Genomic DNA, 24,255 nt, shown 5'->3' with positions numbered 1-24,255 from the left:
TGTGTGTGTGTGTGTGTGTGTGTGTGTGTGTGGACAGCTCAGCCCACCAGGGGGCAGGGCTGGCTGGCATGTGGTGCTGGGGATTGAACCGTGGTCCCTGCGCTTTGCTGAGCTTGTTCTAAGTAGGTGCTTTAGACCACTGAGCCATCTCACCAGCCCCAAAATGGAATAAGGACTATTTTTTCTTTTTTGCTCCTTGAATGCCTTCAGCGCACTTTTGCATGGCTGGAGTGTTGTGTGGATCGAACTACAGCAAACTGAGGCTGCCAGCATTGTGGAAGCAGCCACTTACAGAAAGGAGCTAGGGCTAGGCCCCCGATTTACAAGAATTCTACAGAAAAAAAGTTACTGAAATGACAAAAGCAAGAAAGCAAAAAAAAAAAAAAAAAGAAAAAAAGAAAGAAAGAAAGCAAGCAAGCAAGCAAACGAGGTCCAGGGATATAGCTCACTGGCAAATGTTAAGGTCCTGAGGTCTATCCCTGGCACTGCAAAAAAAAAAAAAACAAAAACAAAAACAAAAACAAAAAACCCACACACCCCAACTACAGCCAGGGAGATATCTCAGCGGTCTAAAGTGCCTACTTAGGCAAGCTTAGGTAAAGCACAGGGACTGAGGGCTGAGCTGGCCACAAACACACACACAAAAAACTAAAAATTTCCCAGAAGTCAGCGAGTCAAAAGTTTTGGCTATTTATTTTTTTAAATTAACTTTATTGAGAAACAAATGGCAATGAGACAGTTTCAAAACCGATTAGTAGGATAGTTTCAATAATTAATACATTGCATCTATCTAAACAAGATAAAATATTTATTTTACTTTTTTATTTTTGTATTTTAGGGAGGAGTCTACAGGGAGTTCAGGGTCTCACTACTAGATCAGACTCATAGTGAACTACCTGTTTACAGTCTCCCAAGAGCTAGGATTACAGGCTTGCGCCATCATACCCGTCTCGATTGCCCTCTCAGTGCAACCCGGGGGTGGGGCGGGGCTGGCACTGCAGGCCCAGGGATAGAACCCCCAGCCCCTACACCTGCTTGCAGGTGCTTTAATCTGCTGAGCTATTTGGCTGGCCCAGGATAACATATTTAAACCACGAATTAAATCATAAATGTAAACAGTCAAATCTTGAGGATTTCCTTGGAACTTAAGATCAGATCACTATGGCTAAAACATATATGTACATCACATGCTATCATATTGGCACTATGTCATTCATAGACCTTATGCTTTTATGAATATAAAAACTTCCCAGAAAAGAATAAATTTTGAAGAATTATACTGTAAAACAGAAGAGGCCATACTCAGTCAACTTGGAATTCTTGCAACTTTTTCCTAAAAATCTATATTAAATCTTTTGAAGCATGCTCTAAAAGTGGCAAGAGAAAAACTACAGATTAAAAAAAATTTTTTTTAATCATTTTCATTATTTATTGGTAAAGAGTCTTGCTACACAGCTCAGACTTGTAGTGATTCTCCTGTCTCAACCTCTGCAGCACTGAGATCACAGGTGTGTGTCATCATGCCCAGTTTTGGTGGCCAGTACGGTATGCCCAGGGTTCAGGGGCCGGTACAACATGGTACCAGAGATCAAACCCAGGTCCTTGTGCTTGCCAGGCAGGCACTTAGATCACTGAGCTATCTCCCCAGCCTGAGAAAAACTTGAACTTACTATTTTTCTCTAGATTTTTATTTTGAACAGAAATCTAATTCATGCACCTGGAACTATCTTTACAGTCTAAAGTGGTCACAAATTTTTATTAAAAAAGTTTCATGTTATTTCTACACCAATATCTGCATAAGTAGATTAACCAGAGAGATAGGTGCCAAGTATTGTTTTAACCTTCATAATGTCAAGTCGTTCCTCATCACAGCGTACAAACACACTAGAGGATGAAGACAGAGGCAGTGAGGTTGAAAGGGTCACAGCTTCCTGGGCAAGGCGGCGGGCTCTGGCAGCACTGTTTGCATCATTTGCATTTTTCATCTGAGACATGTAGTGGTAATTTACTTTAAAACCCAATTTCCCATCTTCATCTTCAGAAACCATTTCAAATGTATCTAAAGAAGAAATAAACAAAACAAAACACAATGACAGCTATTATAATGACACAGATCAGAAATAAATCACTAGTCATCTTCCACTCCAAATGGAGAGGTTATCACTAGGAAGAAATGCAAAGTAGAAATGCTTACCTAACATCTGTGAGTGTGGTAATATTACTGGATAGACAGAACACAATGAAAACAACAATAAATGATCTTTAATTAGCAGTATGGAAACACTGGTAGATTATATTTAAAAGTCAGTAAAGGACAATATCTATGTTTCAGTACGTAGAACAAAGTCTAAAGATCAATGAAATATTTACTTCCAACACAAACATAGACAAACACATTTTAGGATCTCCTCTCAAATATACTCTTAAGGAAATAGCTTGAATTTCCTTATCTTTGAATGTGGGATACTTAATAATGATATAACCCCCGGGACTAGGCCACACATAAAAGGCACTAGGCTTCCTATTTGCTCTCTTGGGAGGATTTATCAGATTGGCTACGTGACACAACCAAGAAGCCCTCAACAGGCAAGGTGCTGAAGCATCCTATCAACAGACTCAGAAATGAATTTGAAGGCACAGACCTCAGATGACTGCTGCTCCAGCAGGATTGCTAACTGTAAATTCAGGAGAGATCCTGAGCTGAATAGCTGAACACTAAACCCCTAACCTGTAGAATCTACCACTGTTTCCACACTGCTAATTAAAAAATCACTTCTTGCTGTAGTTTCCATTATGTGTTCTATCTATTCAAGAGTTACAATGCTTGCAAATGTTAGTAAGATAATAATGCTTAAATTCATATAACCAAATAAAGCATTTTCTTTTAATATTTATGAATTATTTGCAATAAAATATTATTTTGAGAAAACAAGTTAATACATGAAAAGAACATGCTAAATTGTTAAACTTAAGCAAAAGCTGTATATTAACCAAACCCTAAACAAAAGGATAAATTACTTTTTAATATATATTATCCTTAAGATCTTCATGGAAAACCTTAGGGTTAAGTACATCAAAAGCTAAATGATTTCTACTGAGGTTTCAAAGTTGTGAACCCTACTTCAGTGTTCTTTCTGATATAGTCAAAGTACCGTGGGCTGGTTCTCAAGAATAGAAATGAAGCAAACACATAACAGGTAATAATGGGTATTTAAATTTGGAATTTAAGTGCTTACTTATAGGTACGGATCTATACCTTATGAAAGATACTGGGATGATCTTTACATTAGTCCTTCAAAAGTTTTAAAATGGCAAAGACTAAAACTAGCCTACATTAACAGTGTTTTCCAAAGAGGACTCTCATGGAACTCTAAAATAAGAGAAAGAAATTATGAGAAGTTCCATATTTTAGTTTCCTTTACACTAGGATGTATAGAAATGGAGAGGTCATGGAAGAAATATAGGTAGGGCAGAGCTAGCGGTACAGTGCTTACACAGCCTATATAAGTCCCTGGATCAGATTCTAGCAATGCCAGAGGGCAGGAAAATGAGGGAGGATCTTTTCTGTTTTGTTGACATATTGTTGTGGGTTGTGTGTGTGTGTCCTTTTTTGAGACAAAGTTCCACTAACTAGTTCAAGCTGGCCTTGACCTTACTTTGTAGCCCAGGCTGGTTTCAAACTCCCAAAAATCCTTCTGCCCCAGCCTCCAAGCCTGGCTTGTGCTTTATTTATTTAGAGCTCTATAAGCTTTCTACTGAAGTTGCAATATTTTCCAAATACAAATATTATATAATCATACATACAGATATAAATTCAAAAGGTGATAAAAATTTTGTATGTATAAAGTACAGTTCCTGTTAGAAGAAAGTTTTAAAAACTTCATTAGAACACTTTGATAGTATTGTTGAAAATGAGATCTGAATGAATAAAAAACTTTAACTTACCAAACTGTAGTTTTTTCATAACAGCCACATATTTTTCTTCAAGTGATTTTAATACTGACAGTGGTTTTGGTTTGATAGCCACCTTCTTTGAGTATTCACCTAGTTTTTTTTCTGTTATTTAATATTTCAAAATAAATAATGTGAGTATTTTTGAAGATTAAAAACAATTCGCTTCTGAGCTTCAAATTACGAATTACAAAAAAACCGTCAAACTCTCCACTACCCTCTTCCTATTTTGCCATTTTGAGAACAAAGGTTTTTTATTTCATAAACATAGTAACAGGCAATAATCTAATCAACATTCTTTTTTGGTTGTTATTGTTCTGAGACAGGGTTTTGCTGTGTAGTCCAGGCTGGCCTTGAACTCACTTATGTAGCCCAGACTGGCCTCAAATTCATGGCAATCTTCCTGCCTGAACCTCTTGAGTACTGGTACTATAGGCATGTGGCACCATGTCCGGCAATCTTATTAACTTTAAATAGCAGCAAAGTGAAACAATAAATGAAAAATCATTATTTTTATCATTGGTAATACATTAAATATTGATTTAATCCAAATTCTCATACATGGCCATAATGTCCTATTCTGTATCTACAAAATACCATTTTTCAATTCATGAATAAAGAAATTTATAATGCGTGCTTTTAATTTACCAAATTTAGTACTAACAAACACAGATAAATGTTTTAAAATTACAAATTATTCATGACTGGGGCCGGGGAGATGGCTCAGTAGGATGAGCGCTTCCCTGGAAAGTACAAGAACCTGAGTTCAATCCCCGGTTCCAGAAGGAAAAAAAAAAAAAAAAAAAACCAAATTATTCACGACTAAAATCTGGCAAAGAACAAAACCTAGCAGTCACAGAACAAACATTGTAGTAATGCAAATGAAGCAAACACAAAACAGGCAATAATGACTATCTAAATTTGGAATTTAAGTGCTTATAGTTACAGATCTAAACCTTATGAAAGGTATTGGATGATCTTTACATTACTCCTTCAAGAGTTTTAGAATGGGAAAGTCAAAAACTAGGCTATGTTAACTGTGTTTTCTAAAAACACTTGCCTGAACACCATTAACATAATGGGAAGAGAAGGGCACTCTTCCAGATGTCAGTAAGCTGTCCTGCATCAAACGAAAAGTGACATAAGAGGAATGGCAACCGTACCTTGATTTGCTTGCCGTAAACTGGTGGTAGCTGCATAAACTATCTCAGCAGTCTTTTGGATATCTGGTACCAAAAGAGTAAGACCTTCTGGCTCTTGATCAGAGGCATCTGGTTTCACTCCTGTTTTAACATTTTCCCTTTTAGATCTGATTTTTTTTAATATAGAAAGAAAATGCAAAAAAAAAAAAAAAATAAATTAAGTTCTTAAGACTGAAAATCAGTATCTCCATAAATCAGTAACACTGGCTATAAATAAAAATGAGTACATATTACAATTGTCCTATATCAGAAAAAGTTTAGACTGGATTCATAATTGCTTTTGAAGCCACAGGCTAATTCCTGCGATAATAAAGTGTTTTTTTGTTTTTTGTTTTGGCAGAACTGGGGATTGAACTCAGGCCCTTGCACTTGCCAGGCAAGGGCTTATTCTACTGAGCCATCTCCCCGGCCCTGATAATAAAGTTTTAAGAAAGTTCTTCCATTCTAATTAAAAAAGACAAAAAAATAAAGATTATAGAGAAGTCATGCTCTAAAATAACCTGCTACCCGATGTCATTTACATCTTTAAAAGTACATTTAATTAGAAATATCTGGAGAAAGCAAAGTCATTTCTATTACTTAAAAATAAGAAATGGCTCTCTTTTAAGACTTAGGGATCAAAAGAACGAGATGCAGTTTTTAAATTCTATTTGTCATGCTTGCTTTGGCAGCACCTATACTAAATTCTATTTGTGAGGGCCAGCCAGATAGCTCAGTGGACTAAAGCACCTGCTTAGTCAAGAGCACAGGGACCAGGTTTGATTCCCAGCTCCACATGCCATGCCAGCCCTGCCCTCGGGGCGTGCTGAGATAGCAACAAAGACTGGGAGTGGTGCTGCGCATTTGTAATTCCAGAGCTTGGGAGGCTGGAAACAGGTGGATCACTAGGAGTTCGATCTGTGTGGTTAGACCCTATAGACTCTGTACTAAAATACATTAAAAATAAAAAAATTCTATTTGTGAAATTACTTAAGAGTATTATTGATTTCTATGAAATAAATAATTTCAGAGCAGGATTTAGGCTCACTACTGGTGATGTTACTAAAATGTGTCTGTTTCTAAAATAAAGATTTTTTTTAAAACGTGCTTTTTTTTTTTTTTTGGTATTTTAGGGAAGGGTCTACAGGGTGTTCAGGGTCTTAATACTAGATTAGACTTGTAGTCATCCATCTATTTACAGCTTCCCAAGAGCTGGGATTACAGGTGTGTGCCACCACGCCTTCTCAATCACAGACTCAGGGGTGGGGCTGGTACAGCATGCCAGGCATCAAATCCCAGCCCCTGCACCTGCTTGCAGGCACTTTAATCTGCTGAGCTATTTGGCTGGTTCTTGTTCTTTCTTAAAAGCTTTTTTTCGTATACATTTGCATACATAGTGATTATGTTGTTCTCTGCAGAAAGGTTCAGACTGGCTTTGAACTCCCTATGTAGTCCAGGCTGGCCTTGAATTTGTAGCAATCCTCCAGCCAAAACCTGAGTGCTAAGATTATAGGTATGTGCCACCCTGGCTTGCTGAAAAAAAATTTATACAGCAAAAGACACACTGCTGGTGGTCTTTCTTAAAATACTCCCCCTTGTTTCAAACACACCTATCCCATTATTCCTGCTACCTTCTGAAGCAGTTCTAGAAGTCCTTTTTTGTGTTTTTCAGAGGTGCGATCCTAACAATGCGGAATACTACTGCACCCACCCCACAGGAAGGCAGGCTCCTCATAACACTATGGCTTGTCCTCACCCATTGCACCTGGCACCGGGCAACTCCTGGCTCTTCCTCAAAGTCAAAATGACCACAAAAGGTAAACATTTTGAACAGAGTCAGGACACTGACAGAGCCACAACAACACAACTGAAACCATGAAAGAGGACTTTGAGAACTGCTTCAGAAGATGGCAATAACAATGGAATGAGTGTGGTAGACGCGAAAGGGAGTATTTTGAGAGAAATTAATGGCAGCATAACTTTTGCTATAATGATATTTAAAAATATTCATGGTATTTTTCAATATGCCACATACCCTATATCTTATATCAAACTGTTGTAACAGGTTGCTTTATAGCAAGGTTTTAGTGGAAGACAGCAAAATATTTCTTTAAATTTTCTAGGTAAATACAGCAGTAATTTAATACAAGAATCACTAAAAATCATGACTAAGCATTTCTTTTTCTGATTTTTTAACTCAGCATATTTATTCACAGAATAAACATCTTTACCACTTACTTTACTTTTTTAAAAAAATCAGCATTTTCATTAATAAAATTTCAAACAAACCAAAATCACATATGTGTTTATTACACTAAGAAACAATCTGAACTATACAGCATTTATTTTTCTAGTTGTATACCTACCAACAAAATTTATCATTATCTTACAACACTATTTTTTTTCTTACAATACTATTAACACAGAGTAGGCATGGAGCCTTAAAAGAATGTAAACACCACAGAATGTAGAATCCTTAAAATAATGTGATTTATATACAAATGAACCTTTATCACAAAGATAAAAATCTGATCAGAAAAAATTCAATGCTTGACAACAGATAATAAGCAGTAAAATAAGACACATAGGCAGCCAGAACAAATGTACACAGTATCATTCATGTGTTTTGAATCTGGTTCCTATAGAGTGTGAAAAACCACCACCCACAGAGATTCCCAACTATAAATTATATGCTAACCTGGCAAGGTGACTGAATGGAGTGAGGAACATGCATCAATGAATCACTGCCCCTGCCTATTTTCACATGTTCTCTTTTTCTGTTCCCTGAGAATGTAAGAAGTCACACAGAAAACATGTCCACTTTCCTGTCATGCAGGGAACCGGTTGGCATATGTTGTACTCTAGACCATTTCAGTCACCAACACCTGTGTATATGTATACTGATGTATATATTTGCATATATTTGTTTAAGGAGAGTACAGTGAATGCTTTAGCACTGAAATATCAAAAGACTTTTTTTTTACTGCTAGAGTCAACTCAGATACTGTTATTTTTTATAGTTAGGAAATAAAATTGAGAGTACACTTTAATAGTGAAACTGGCCCTTTCTTAATGATTCTGGCAGAGGACCTTAACCAGATTCATAACTGAATTTGTCAAAAACTGCTAATACTGGACCAGGAAAACAGTTCGGCAGTCTAAGTGCCTGTGTGGCAAGCGCAAGGACCCAGGTTTGATCACCAGTACCACATGCCATGCCAGCCCTGGAACCCGGGGCACATGGTTCCAGTCACTAAAACTGCGTGTAGTGGCAATATGCCTGTCATCCCAGCACTGGGCAGGCAGAGACAGGAGGATCACTATGAAGCCAAGCTGCATAGTGAGACCCTGAACAAAATCAATCAATCAATCAATCAATCAATCAATCAATCCTTTAAAAAAAAAAAAAACCAAAACGTTAATACTGAGAATCAAGAAAAGCGCAAAAACTCTCCTCAGTACCCTCTTTGAATTTATAAGGCCTTTACTACCGTTCCCAGACACAGCTGCTTCTCTGTTGCTAAGCCTAAAAACAGTTCTAAGCACTACGACCACCGAACTGAAGTATAATAAGCTGCTTGAGAAATAAGTTATGGTTTTATCTGTAACAAAGGTTTGTTTTGTTTTGTTTTGAGACAGGATCTTGCTATGCAGTTCGGGCTGGCCATGAGCTCACTTCTGTAGCACCCAGACTGGTCTTGAGCTTGCAGTGTTCCTCTTGTCTCAACCTCCTGAATGCTGGGATTGCATCCAGGTCCAGGGATTGAACTCAGGTCCTTGCATTTAACAGGTAGATGCTTATGCCCCTGAGCTATCTCCCCAACCCCCCAAAAGATGGCTTTCTCCGTCTGTCATTAATCTGAACTGTTACACTCTTTTGAGGGGATTTTTCTGGGGGAGGAGTATGTGTCTTTTTTTCTTTTTTTTCTCTTTTCTTTTTTTTCTCCGAATGCCATCAGGGCAGGTTTGGCTGGCTTGAGTTGTGGGGATCAAACCACAGCAACCTGAGCCCGAGGCTTTGCTGAAGCAGCCACTTAAAGAACTGAGTTAAAGGGGCAGGCCCCCAGTGTATGTCCTTTGAGACAGGACCTCACCACACATTTCAGGCTGGCCTTGAGCCCAGGATGGTCTCAAACATGCCATGATACTGAATGCCTCAGCCTCTGAAATGCTGGGATTACAGGTGTGCACCACCACATCTGGCTTGAACCACCATACTCTTAAAAAGGTTTCACTTAAAGAAACATATCTTGCCAAGCTAAGGAAGATATGCAAATAAAGCTTTTTTTTTTCCGCCAGAATGGGTACTTTTTCCCATGAAGAAACAAGGTCTCGTGTGAAGTGTGAACTCTATCAATATAATCTAAGGATTTATTGTATTTATCACCATGAACTATAGAACACCCCTGAAAACTACTGCTTGTAAATTTCAAGCCCTATTTCTAAGTAGCAATTTCTTAATTTCAGTTTTAAAAGATGAATAGGAGTTTATTAAAATAGTATGAACAGGATAATTTTTACATTTTAAAACAAAAATTAAAGTTAAAAAAATAGTCGGAGAATCTAGAAGTTTAAAGAAATGTTTTACACCAAATGCATGTAAGAAATGATTATGTATACCTCATATTAAGTTACAGTTGAATCATGGAGATGTATTAGACATTTTATATAGGTTCTAATGAAAAATTTTACTTTGATAATCTCAGTGAAAACATTCAGAAAAATAAGGAATATCCAACAGATGGCAATATTTCGAATACATGAAGAACACACACTACCTGCCTATCAGTGACTGCAACTATTCATTGTCTGACATGAAACTACAGTGAGTATTTTTTCTATAAAAGTTGCAGGTTATTGTCAACCCAAATGTAGGCCCAGCTCATGAAAAAAGGCCATACCTTAGCTCACATCCTGAAGTCTGTGTGAAAAGCTATTTGAGTTCAAGGCACCTAGCTGGAAGTAGGTCTCTGAGACTGACAATGGATCCAACATGGTAAAAGCAATCAGCGACGGCCGCTACCATGGTATCCGCTGCTTTGTGCATACGTTGAATCTGGTTGTGATCACTGCCCTGAAGAAATATGAGGAAGCAACTGAAGTTTCTACTATTGCACAGGGTTATCTGCAAACATTTTCCACTATACTATGAATTCCAACTCGATAGCTAATAAATTAAGCAAACTTTGGCTCTGTGAATTATAATGTGAATTAGGATGTGAGCAGAATGGGCAGATTTTTTGTGTGAAAACAAAAGGAAAAAAGAACTCATATCTCCATATTCAGTTTTACTGAAATCCTTCTAATACTATCACACAAATTAAGTCAGCTATTAAGAGTAAATATAACATCAGAATCCTATTTTTCTATAATCCATAAACTTTTTGAGAACAGCTTAGTAGAGCTATTATCTCACTAGAACATTTTGGGAAAAATCTCTTTAATGCTTTTCCAATTCAAAAGCCACAAGTATCATACAGTTGAACTATACCTTGTTTTTGTTTCTTTTGGTTTTTTAGAGGCAGGGTTTCACTATACATTTCAGGCTGACCTCAAACTTACAGTGATCCTCCTGCATCAGCCTACTGAGCACTGGGATTATAGGAGTGTATGATCCCACCATATCCAGTTCTAAACTCTTTTTTTTTTTTAAAGGTCCTTTCTTTTTAAGACAGGGTCTCACCATGCAGTTCAAGCTGGCTCTGACCTCAAACTTGCAGCGATTCTCCTGCCTCAGACTCCCCAGTGTTGGTATTACAGGTGTGAGCCACCAAGCCCAGCCTCTAAACTCTTTCTAAATAGAAGTATCAGTTTAATTTTTAATGACTTAAATGAAAGCTGGGGAGTCGGGGGGGGGGGGACTTCCTCTCTTTGGGAAGCTTAAATAAAAAAGCACTCTGAATAGTAAACACTTAAAACATACATTAAGAAACTTAAATAAAATCTTGATTATCTATAGTATATTAACATTTATATAATGAAGGTATTATTTGCAACTGTAGAGTGGAATTGCCACAAACAATTGGGCTCACCAGTTTGTAAGAGTTAATCCAGCTGAGCCACAGAGAAGAAAGCAAAGCTACTGGGGTCCATGCTTCTGACCTCAGGGAAGGGTAATAAATAGCAGAACTTACTTCAGATCACCAAAAAACAAAACAAGCTGACGAAAAAAGTGTATGGGAATATCAAATCGTGTTTTTTTGGTTTTGTTTTGTTTTGTTGCGGTGCCAGGGATTGAACTCAGGACCTTGTGCTTGCCAGGCAAGTACTTTTTGTACTGAGCTATCTCTCTGGCCCTCAATTTTTTTTGGTTAAGATATCAGGCCTTTTTTATTTTGCAGATATGAGAGACAGAGGTAAAACGAAACTAAACTAGAACCTCTTTTTCCAACAGAGACCAATAAAGGTGCCCTAGTACTGAATTTCTTTAACTGACTTAAGTCCTATAACACATACATTGAGATTCATACAGGAGAATCTGATAGAAAATATATCCTACAAAAACTGGATCAAATAATTTATTGTTTATGGAGATAAAAAGTGAGGTTGTTCCATAAAGGAGTAAAATATGGTTCACTTTCCACCAGGAAAGAAACCTCTGAAATAACTAAGAAAAATCAGACTAAAGAATTTTCTTCTTCAATGCTGTTAAAGAGAAGTTAAATATCCGGAACTTCTTATAATGAACACAACCAATTTTGTAACTGTTTTCCCCAGAAACTAGGGAATGAACTCTGACTTTGTACATGCAAAGAAAACACTCTACATAATATCTCTGACACATTTATTTTTTTTTTTTTTTTAAAGACAGGGTCTTGCTATGCAGTTCAGGTTGGCCTTGAGGTCACTTTTAGCTCAGGCTGCCATCAAACTCAGAATGATCCTCCTGCCTCAGCCTCCCAAGTGCTGAGATTACAGGTGTGTGCCACCCTCCTGGCTAACCCTTATTTTATTTTATTTTATTTATTTTTTGGGGGGGTACTGGGAATCAAACTCAGGACCTTGTGCTTGCCAGGCAGGTGCTTGAGCCATGGAGCTATATCCTTGGCCTATAACTTTTATGTTTTATTTTTTTGTCCCTAGCACTTCTTTAAGACTTTACTTTGACACAAGTCTCCCAATGTTGCCAAGGAAGGCCTGCGTGTGGATTTTGGAATCCTCTTTCCTAAATTTCCAGGGTAGCTGGGACTCCACAATATTCAGTTAACTGAGACCTTTTGGTTGGCAGCAAGTCTTTCTCTCAAAAATTTGGTTAAATAACAAAATGCTGAATATTATAAAATATGTTTATTTAAGTACTAATTACAATAGGGAAAGTCTACACTTCAATTAAGAGTAGAGATAAAATTCACCTTTATTTTTTTTTTTTTTTTTCTTCACCTTTGTTCTGACTCTGAGGACTTAGCAAAATAAAACCAAACTTCCATGGCTGGATAAGGAGGATGTGGTATTTTTACACAATGTAGTAGTATTCAGCTATAAACCAGGATAAATTTGAGTCTTTTGTCAGTAAGTGGATGCAACTAGAGAACATACTCTTAAGTGAAACAAATCAGACCTGCATGTGCAAACATCGTATTGTCTCCTTAGTGTGAAAACCTGAAAGAGAAAAATGGAATCTGAAGGGTACAATAGAGACTGGGAAAAGGGAATGAACTTATTCAAAAGAAAGAGTTACTGAGTTGAGGAGGACAGGAGAGGGAGTGGGAGAAAGAGATTTATCTAGGTATGTAAGCAAGATGGTTTGGACAAGTGTACTGTGCAATTCTGCCAGTCTATGGAAAGGAGCAGATAATACCATATTTGTTTTGTCTCCTTTTTTATTTACTTATTTTCCTTATTTAAAATTGTTTGTACTTCTTCACTTCTAAATTTCTGTGTGTGTGTGTGTGTGTGTGTGTGTGTGTGTGTGTGTGTTTGCGGAACTGGGGATTGAACTCAGGCCCTTGTGCTTACTAGGCAAGTGCTTATTCTACTGAGCTATCTCCCCGGCCCTTCTTCCAAATTTCTTATACATTTCTTCCACTTTTTCTTTCTTCAAATTTTACATGCATATATCTGGTAATATGAATAACTGGTTGGAAGACAACACTGTACTGCAACAGATACTATGAAATTCATAATACTTTAAGTGAAATTCTGTATTACTTGTAATTTTTAGTTTTAATTCTAATTTGTACTGTCTTTAATAAATAGATTAAAAAATCTCAATAATTAAAAAAACAAAACAAAACAAAAGCTAACTGCCATGGCTAGCCTCTTAACTTCACTCTAAGGCAGTGCAAACTGACATGACTGGATGGAAATTAATTTTACTAAGACTACTGTGGAAAGGCCAAAAGAGGTTATACTTTCAAAATGTAACCATTTAATGGACAACAGAATCAATTTTTACATTGGACAATTTTATTTATTTATTTATTTATTTATTTATTTATTTATTTAGTAGAACTGGGGATTGAACTCAGACCCTTGCACTTGACAGGGAAGTGCTTATTCTACTGAGCCATCTCCCCAGCCCCCGACAATTCTAATTAAATGGAAGTGAAAATAATATTTATGGCTTCTGAGATGCAGGGTGTATGTGCATGCATGCATGTTCTTGCCTGTATGTCTTGCTGTGTGGGCTGGCTTCAAGCACATACAAGCCAACCTTGAACTTGAACTTACGACAACTTTCTGCTTCAGTCTCCCCGATGCATACATAAGAATTTAAGTTATCTGTATCATAAATCCTTTTATTATTGAGAAAGTTACCACTTCTGGATAGTTCCTTTGAGACAGTGTTTTGCTATGTGGTTCAAGGCCTCACACTCACAGCAATCCTCCTGCCTCAGCCTCCAGAGTGCCTGTGCCAACATTCCCAGCTCACTTTTGTATAGTCTAAAAGAAACTGAACAATAACTGATCATAACAACAGGGGCAGTGTTTTGTCGTGGAAATGGTGAGTTTTTTTGGCTTTTTTTTTGGTTTACTCTTTAAATAGCAAGTACTGGTCTCTTAACTCCTTAAATAATTTCTTCCTGACAAATGAGTTAAAGATATTAAAATAAAGGTCTAAAGTAACAGTAAAATCTTACAGACATAAAACAATGAGTTGAGCAACACAGAAAAATTTATAATCAACACGCTGCCCTCATTTATGCAGAAATTAACAGATTACAAATTAGTTTCAAAAGCAGTACTTTAGAAGAAAACTGTATGTATCAATAACTAAAAAATTTTCAGGATAAAATGGTTTTTGCTTATCTTTATTTTATTAATTTCATTAATTATTGAATAACAAAAACAAAAAATAAGTTAAAGCTGACCTAATCCTATGTAACTAATTATACATAGTGCTATCTGCCCCTTTACTACAGCACAACAAAACACAATGAGGCTTAGTTTATTTTGGTAATTTAGTATTATGTTAGGCATAACTAAAATGCAATGCACACCAAATGAAACATGCTGCCTCTTATAGATCTAATGTGCATATTCTTCAAGGGAATGAAAAAAATGAATAAAAAATGTGTCATTAAGAGTTGTGTAAAATCCACATTACTATATGTGCTGTTGATGATTATCAAAAGTAGATTTAAGACAGAAAAAATTATAAATAATGACAAACTTGTAATGTACCCAGAAATATTTGTTATAAACTAAATCTTTCTTAGCAATGTACTTCAAATTCGGCATTGACTTCCTGAGATTTTATCTAAAATAGAGCTCATAGAATTTGATAAAGAGTAAATGATCATTTTACATTAATAGATTGTATTACTGAGCTACTGAGGCAAAAGTGAATAATTTGTAAAAGTTTTTTTTTTTTAAGTTTTTTTTTTTAAATCACTTAATAGAATAAATTATATTTTGGCATTTGACCAAAGTACTTTTTAGGAACCAGGGAAAATTCAAGTGAAGCTATCATGTAAGTGTGAAACCTAAGAGATCAATCAATGACTTGGGGAGGAGGCAGTACTGGTGTATAAAAACAGACTGAGTGGGGGGGAACTATCCGCTCGGGCCCCCCCTCCTGTCCCTCTCTTGGGACAGGAGCTTTCTTTCTCTCAATAAATATATTCTACTCATAACCTCCGTCTGTTCCTATAATTCATTCTTCGGTTTTAGAGAACATGAACTCGTGCAGGTCAGGTCCAGAGCCCTATGTCATTTGGAGGTTCCCAATATTGTTTGGAGGTCACCCATCCAAGACCAGTTTTTCTCCCTGTATCATTTTGGAGGCCCCAGCGAGATCATTGGATGGAGATTCAAAGCTGAAATGAAAATGTGTAGTGTCTATTGAGGGTCTTTAGACAGAACCTCTGAAGAATATATCTGACTGCTGGTCAACAACTACGACCCGTTTCAGCTTGAAGAAGCCAGAGCGGTCATCACCCATAGTTCCCTCACGACAGTTCGGGTTACTTCTTCAGAGGGGGGAATGTTGTAGGCAGCAGAGTTAGACAGAAATATTATAGGCAGTCAGACAGGACCAGGCTCTCAAGGAGACAAGATGGAAGACAAGATGACTGCAACTTGGAAGAGACAGACACTCCCATATGGGCCACATCTCAAGACCAAGACAAAAAGAGGAAGCATAGCTACATACTTCCCTAGGGATGGGCATTAGGGATTGATATCCTAAATAGTATCAATCAACTTGAAAGAGCCCAAATGAGTCACTAGCCCAACCCCCAACAGGAAGAACTACCCACTCGGGCCCCCCCTCCTGTCCCTCTCTCGGGACAGGAGCTTTCTTTCTCTCAATAAATATATTCTACTCATAACCTCCATTTGTTCCTAAAATTCATTCTTTGGTTTTAGAGAACACGAACTCATGCAGGTCAGGTCCAGAGATCGTTTTTCTCTATGTCACTTGGAGGTTCCCTATATGGTTTGGAGGTCACCCACCCGAGACCAGTTTTTTCTCCCTGTATCAGGGCGACCTGTGGTGCCAGGATCGAATCAGTCCCTCAACTTGCTGCCCCGGCAGGCACTTTAGTCCACTGAGCTCTCTCTCCATCCCAGTTTCATTCCCTGTTAAACAAGGACAATAAATATTTTCTTGTCTATTATATCTAGCAAGACAACGAATACCTAAGCAATTCTGAAAATGTAAAAATGAAAAGCATTATAATGTTAATGTTTAATCAGAAGGGAAACTAATAAAACGCAGAAGTTAGAATAGAAATATTCTCTCTCTCCTCACCCTGATACCAGTGATCAAACTCAAGACTTTGTGCACCGAAAGAAAAAAAATTTAAATCACATGAACTAAAGAATGTATTTTGTTTTTTATCTCCCTAAGTCACCAATCTAACAATTATGCAAGTTTATTTTCACCAGATTTTGATCCTTATAATTGCTTTGAAACTAAGTATAGAAGTATTGTGTTCATGCATTAGTAAACATCTATTCACAGGTTATATTTACTGTGTGTCAGGCCTGCTCAAACCTGATGTACATACTTTGCCTGATAATTTTCATACCTCTGTCTCCCCCCAACCCACCCAAGGAGCTATTTCTTCCCACTGACAGCATGCCTAAATATCAAAAGTACTACATAAAACAATCATTAAACTATGCAACAAAAGCACAAAATTAACATTTATGGATGAAAAACTTGTGTGTGTTTCTGCATTAGGCAAGAGAAATATTTCAAACAATAAGTAACTGAATATTGTCACTCTTACAGCATCTGAAAATTATGGTAATAATAAAAGTCCTCAAACTTGTAAAAACAACCAAGACACATCATGTACTTTTATCAATTTCCCATGATGAATGTTAATCATTATATACTGCAAACATATGCTAATAATAAAAACAAGTTCTCAAACTCCAGCCAAGGAATGAATTTCACCTAGAACTTAAGTCCTTGGGTGAACATCAAATCATCTTGTTCTATGTAGGTATTTAATCCGAAATAGACAAGTAAAAGAAGAGCTTTACGTTCATTTGAAATTCCCTGTGATTTTTTTTTTAAACCTTTCTGTTGTTTTTCGACATGTCTCACTTCGCAATTCATGCAGCCTCAAGTTTATTATCTTGTGTCAGCCTCCTTAATGTTAAGATTACAGCTGAGCACCACCATCATGCCCAGCTCTCCCTCTAATCTTTCTACTCAAGTGATTACTAAGGTGTAAAGAACTACCCAGTATTATTTAGGTGAATGAACCTAAATAGAACCCATACTTACAGGTTATCCTACCATTTCCCACTTTTGTTCCAACTACTTTAGAAAAATTTCCACTGCTCAAGAACTAAAATATTTTGAAATAACAACATCCTGAAATGACCACTTTTTTTTTTTTTGCAGTACCGGGGATTGAACTCAGGCCCCTGTGCTTGCCAAGCAAGCACTTATTCCACTGAGTCATCTCCCCAGCCCCCCTAGAATCCTTTTTTTTTTTTTTAAGCAATTTTTTAAAAAAAATATTTATTTATTTATGTGGGGGGGGCCAACTCAGCCCACCAGGGGGCGGGGCTGGCTGGCATGTGGTGCTGGGGGATTGAACCGCGGTCCCTTGTGCTTTGCTAAGCTTGTTCTAAGTCGGTGCTTTAGACCACTGAGCCATCTCACCAGCCCCCTAGAATCCTTATTTGGCCATAAGTTTAGCTGACTTTACCTTATCACTAGTTCTGTCTTGCTGTTCAGGATATTGCTGTTTTTTTTTTCCAAAACAAAACTCTTACTTATTTCAGAGTACTTCAGAGTGTTGATTAATATACATAAAGAAGTAATCTTTTAATCTAAACAAACTTGGATTTTAATAAAAGGTAACTTTACAATTCTGCAGCAATATTATAGTTTTTACTATGACATGGAAAAAAATATATGAAGGCACACATGTACATGTATGAAAGCTAGTCTTTAAATTTTAAATTTTTAGCTGGGTGTGGTGCATATGTGTGTAATCCCAGCACATGGGAGGCCGAGGTGGGGGGATTGCTGCAAGTTCGAGACTAGCCTGGCCTACAAAGTGAGCTTAAGGCCATCTGGAACTGCATCGAGAGACCCTGTCTCAAAAAGACAAAAACTTAAAATAAAATAAAAATATTTTAAATTTTTGAAAGAAGATGTTAAGGCATGTTTCTAATTAATTTATATATATATAAATTAATATATTTATATCCTTTATTTAAAAAAAGAAGAATTCTAGGTGTCACTGTGGACAGGGGAGTTAAGTTAAAAACATTGCATGGAAGAGAAGCATATTACATTTAAAAACAAGTTATATAACTTTTAAGGCAATTATAAGAAGTACAACACAATTCTATATTATAGCTACAGATCAAAATAAAATCAAGAGGCTGAAGATGTAGCTCAGAGATACAGCACCTGCCTGTCAAGTTGAGGCCCCAAGTTTGATTCCAGATACTAATACATACATACATACATACATACATACATACATCATACACATCAAGGTTAATTTGGCTACCTGCTAACTTTAGTTTCACTGATTAAGCACAAACAAGGAAAAAGATGTTTTAACGGCCATCTTTCCGTTTCTTTTTCTTTTTTAAAAAATGTATTTGGTTGTTGCAGGGGCTCACTAAATAAATAGCTCAGACTGCTGTTGATCCTCCTGCTTTCAGCCTCCCTAGCACTGGGGTTACACATGTGCACCATACTCAGACTCTGGCTGGCTCAGCTCACCCAGGGTGCGGGGCTACACAGCATGTGGTGCAGGGGATGGAACCATGGTCCCTGAATTTGCCTGGGCTTGTGCTTTAAATTGCTGAGCTATCTTGCACTTCCCACTATTTTATTTTATTTTATTTTATTTTTTGAGACAGGGTTTCACTTATCAGTTCAGACTGGCCTTGAACTCACTCTGTGGCCCAGACTGGCCTTAAACTCAGTGATCTTCCTGTTTCAGCCTCCTGAGTGTTGGGCCTACAGATGGGTACCATCATACCTGTCTCATCTTCCCACATCTTGTTCTTAATTGGTTAGCTTGTATTTGCTGCTAAGGGAAGGGCATAACCTTCCTCAAACTCCTGGTCCAGTACATTCATATTTTGCAGGGCAAGGTGGCATACCCTGTAATCTCAGCCCTCAGGAGGCTGAGGCAGGAGGATCACCAAGAACTCAAGGGCAGTTTCCAAAAGTGCAGGAAGACATTAAATGATAGATACCTGAATAGTGCATGACACAGTGAGGAAGCAGTATGACAGAAGACAAGGGGGCTGGGGAGATGGCTCAGTGGAATAAGCACTTCCCTGGCAAGTGCAAGGGCCTGAGTTCAATCTTTGGTTCCGCAAAAAAAAAAAAAAAAAAAAACGAATGAGAAGATGTACCAGGACACCTTTATTCATTCTATAGTGGTTATAAAATTTTCCTATATAATGATAAAAAAAATCCTGTACAAAATACAGTGTACTGGTGGTGTTGGAGACTATTTTTATTTTACTTGGTTCACCATTTTTAATTTTTAACTTATTTAGGGAAACAAACCATAGCAATGGAAAACTGTCAGAGGTTAGGTTATGGACTAGAGGAAGGCTTGACAGTTTTGCAGTAGGAGCAAGTTTTTTAGGAGGAAGAAACTTGTATTTTCTGTTTGTGACTATAATTACAGGAATCGAAATATATATTTAAGTTCATAGAACTGCACACAAAAAAGATCATAGATCAAACTAATCCATGATAATAACTGTACCATACTGTATTTGTTGTTCCAACCTTCACAGCTGTTTTGTCAGGTTCTCACTGTGTTGTTCAGGCTGGTCTCGAACTCCTGGCTTCATACATTCACACCAGCAAGAATCAATGTTTTGCAGGGCAGGGTGGTATACCCCTGTAATCCCAGCACTCAGGAGGCTGAGGCAGGAGGATCAGCAAGAATTCAAGGCCAGTCAGGGCTACATAATGAGTTTAAGATTAGAGAGCTGCACAGTGAAACTATGTCTCAAAACACGGACAAAAATCAATTTTTTTCTGTGATGGCAAGTATTCTTCCACTAAGCCACACCCTAGAAAATTTCCTTTGCTAAACTTAATGATGTCCAAAGATTTTTTTTAATTCCTAAAAATATTAATCTCCCTTATTCTTTGTTGGTCTTGCATATAAACGATGGCAATATCATGGTTTAATAAACCTGTGTTGATGGACATCAATTTTCCCCCCATTTTTCACTTTATAAACAAAATGGAAATGACTATCAACTGTGCTTTTTTGAGAACAGGAGGTAAGATATTTATTTTGAGGACAATTAAGTCTACATTATTTTATTCTCATTAGCCTTCATACTTTTATAATTCTATTTAAGGAAAATGGTAGTGGTTCTTCTTCTTCCTCTTTCTCCTTTGGTACAGGAAATTGAACATAGGACCTTGTGCTTTCCAGGCAGGCACTATGCCACAGAGCTATATCCCCAGCCTGGTACTGGTTCTTCTGATACAATAATAATTTGAGTAATTTTACATCTTTAAGTAAAATGTCAAGCTTTTTTAAAAAGATCAGCTGATCTTAAAAATTATTCAGTTTTCAGTCACATAAGATCCCACTCTCTATGCTCTTGTTTTTGGAAAATTCCCTAAATAATATACACACTATACACCAGAGAAATTATATTTTAAAATCTACTAGCTGCTGTACATTTTCTACAATTTCATCTGGAATGATAGCTTTAAGGAAACAGAGTAACATGTGAACATGACTACAGCTCCACTCCACTACTCCTGGATCTTAAAGTAAAAAACTTTCCCAAAACAAAAAAATAAAAAGAATCAGCATTCTCTGCAAGTTCCTGGGCTTCTATCAAGAAATTATAGCTTTCTGCCTAAAAAGGTTAGTCACAAAATCAAGTAGTAGGACTGGTTTTGGAATACTCCTACCTGGAATTATAGTCTTCAGATTCTTAAATGTGAACAAAACAAGTTATATCCCCAGAACCATTTATGACACTTGAACTCTACTGAAGGTGACTTCTAGTGACTTAAAAGTCTGAGATATGTCTTTTTTTTTTTTTTTAAAGACAGACATCTAAAAAAAAAAAAAAAAAAAAAGACAGACATCTAGAACATAGAATATATAGTTCTACCTAGGAACTAACTTCCTCTAAATTTACAATGTACAAACAAGAATGCTTATAAAGACCAAATTATAAATCCCTAAAACTGGCAGGACTGAGAGAGGACATACAGCTCTACCTAGGGAGACAGAAAGTATGAGAATCTCTTTCATCAACTGGAATGGTCGTTTAGTCTTGTTCTACTTTATTTCAGCTATTCTACTACACTGTCAAAACTATTCATAGTGCAACTTGGATTAGATCTCTGCTGAAAACCTTTCAGTGGCCTATTCTCGTGTTTAAAAGTAAGTCTGTGACTTCACCTTCCAGCCCCCAATTTCTTCTCTAGCCTCATCTCCTACCTATATTATACCAATGACACACGAAACATTCAGTTTCCCTGAATGTATGATGCTTTCTTTCACTATGAACATGATTTCCACAAACTGGAACACAAATAACATTGCATTTCATCACTTACACGTACCCTTTAGGCTTCCAAAGCTTAGCTAGTTCTCCCGCAGTGTCTTGTACTTCTCTTAATGAGCCATGTACAAAGTTATTAAAAGTGCCTGATTATCACATCTTCTATTAGAAAGAGGAACCAATTGTCTTTTTTTTTTTTAATTTTCTTTTTAAATTTTTCTGTTGATAGATGGCCTCACTACGCAGTTGAGATTCATAGTGATACTCCTGCCTCAGCCTGCCTAGCACTATGATTACAGATGTGCAGCACCACACCGCCTAGTTTTGGGGCCAGCATGGCGGGCACGGGGTTCCAGGGCCAGTATCACATGCGGTATTGGGGACTGAATTTGGGACCTTCCCCTTCCCAAGCAGGCACTTACACCACTGAGCTATTTCCCCAGCCTCAATTTTCTTAATATGATCCCATAAACATCTATTCAGTGATGAACCAACAATATTCTCCTGATCAGGGTCTAACTCACCTAGATAGATAAAACTCACAAAGTTTCTGAAGTACACAATAGATAAATGTCCAATAAAAGATGTGCCTTCAGCCGCTTAATACTTTTCCATCTCTTCTTATAAAGTTTCAGACTCAAGGCATATTAACCAACAGAATCTCCATCACTCTTTCAATAATCAGATCAAATTAGAGTTTAGTAGGCATGTGTACCAAAAACAAGCTCATCTCTCTCTTTCTCCCTCTCCCTCTCTAATGTATTTAATATAGGCTCTACAAGGTCTCTCTCACTACACAGATCAGACTCATAGTGATCCTCCTGTTTAAAGCCTCCCAAGTGCTGGGATCATATGCATGCGACACCATGCTCAGTCTCAATGGCAGTCTCAGCATACCAGGGATCAAACTGTGGTCCCTGCCTCTACATAAGCAGGAGCTTTAATTCACTGAGCTATCTGGCTGGCCCCTATGGGCTCATCTCAATTAGGCTATTCCCACCAGAAATAGAAAATTATCTCTTGATACTTCATAAAATTTTTTAGTTTTCTCATTTTTAAAAGATTAAAATTCTAAATGTAACATACACACCTACCTTCAATGAAAATGATTATATACAATGACAAACATGTAGAGATTTGTAGAATACATAATGAATTTATTTTTTTCTTCAAGATGGTAAAAGAGTTAAATATAATAAACTTAAAGTAGGAATCCATGTCTTTTGTGTATGCTTGGTGTAACAACAACAATAAAAGACAGTATCTTATGTCTTGATAAGCAGGAAAAATGAATTCTCAATAAGTAAAATCCTGAAGAACTGCAGGGATGTGATATGCATATGGTTATATTAGTTTTAACAGAGGCTGCATAGTACAAGATACCAAGGGGGATGTCAACTAAGCACATACAAGTCTCAACATAAAACACACCAATAGTATTTATATTAGTAAAGCATAAAAATAGGTACTGCATGGGCTTACTGTAAAAATAATATAACAAAAATGAAAAAAGTCCATAAATTATCTTAACATGGTTTTTAGGGAGGGGAAACAATTTTTAAATTCGAGATATGATTTTTTTTTTCTGATTGAAATAATATGAAGAGTAATTTTTTTCAAGGAAATCAAATAGAACTTCGGCTAAATGAAAGTCAATTTCTATCAGAAATGAAATTTTCAGGCCAGCCAGATAACTCAGTGGATTAAAGCGCTTGCTTAGACAGACACGGGGGCCCGGGATTTGATCCCTGGCCTGTGGTGCCGGTGCTGGAGCACACTGAGACGGCGACTAAGACTGGGCATGGTGGTGTGGGCCAGCAATCCCAGTGCCTGGGAAGCTGAAAACAGGAGAATCACTACAAGTCTGATCTGTGTAGTGAGACCCTATACTAAATAAAATAAAATAAGAAGAAGAAAAAAAGAAATCCAGGATTTTTTTTTCTTATTGATCTTTTCTCCAGAGTGCTAAGGATCAAATCCAGGGCACTCAAACTGAGTTACATCACCAGTTCTTTAGTTTTCATTTTGAAACAAGGTCTTACTAAATCACTACAACAGCCCAAACTTGGATACCTCAGCCTCACACAATGCTGGGACTACAGACATAAGCCACCACATCTAGCTAACTAATTTAAAGATAACAATATACAATGTATTAACTATTATTACCCTATGATTTTTATTCTCTTTAAAATAAAAAATACCCTTTTCAACAAAATTATAATGCACTTTATGTAAATAGGAAAGCAATTACGAAAAATAAACTGCCCAAAGAGGTACTATGCATATCCAAATTTCACTGTACTAAGTGTATTTCATAATTATGTTACAGTTCAATATGCTATATGTCCATTTTGGTAAGATCCCTAGTAATTATAGCATAAGTAAATACATAAAGTAATATACTCTCATTTTGCTGTTTTTATTCTCACATTCCTAACACTTCTCTGTGATACTGGTTTTGACCAAGGCTATAATCACAACATTTCAAGCTATTATGCAATATACATATATAATGTTTATTTAAAAAATAATTATTTATTATTTATAATTATATATATATATGTTTATTTATTTATTTATTTTTTTTAGGGGTATGAGGGATTGAACTTGGGACCTTGCACTTAGCCAGGCAGGTGCTTATGCCTCTGAGCTAAATCCCCAGCCCCAAATAAATTTCCATCTAATA

The 24,255-nt window shown here is 36.8% G+C and overlaps 1 protein-coding gene across 9 annotated transcripts in view; it reads right to left on the bottom strand.

The window, feature by feature from the left end:
- Birc6 (baculoviral IAP repeat containing 6) overlaps positions 1-24,255 on the bottom strand; it is a 256,628-nt gene that overhangs the window by 20,309 nt on the left and 212,064 nt on the right. For 8 of the 9 annotated variants that reach the window (XM_004627598.2, XM_004627599.2, XM_023711251.1 and 5 more), the window contains exons 67-69: positions 5,115-5,260; positions 3,946-4,056; positions 1,842-2,059 (exon numbers count right to left, since the gene is read on the bottom strand). In XM_004627598.2, coding sequence (XP_004627655.1) covers positions 1,842-2,059; positions 3,946-4,056; positions 5,115-5,260 — 475 coding nt within the window. Of the gene's footprint in view, positions 1-1,841; positions 2,060-3,945; positions 4,057-5,114; positions 5,261-10,033; positions 10,207-24,255 lie in introns of those variants that run through there. The other variant, XR_002820364.1, reaches the window with a different exon arrangement.

This window comes from Octodon degus, unplaced genomic scaffold, assembly GCF_000260255.1.
Source record: "Octodon degus isolate 3935 unplaced genomic scaffold, OctDeg1.0 scaffold00020, whole genome shotgun sequence".
NCBI classification, from domain to species: domain Eukaryota; kingdom Metazoa; phylum Chordata; class Mammalia; order Rodentia; family Octodontidae; genus Octodon; species Octodon degus.
Note: the sequence above shows the minus strand (reverse complement) of the source record. Positions and strands in the feature narration are given on the sequence as shown.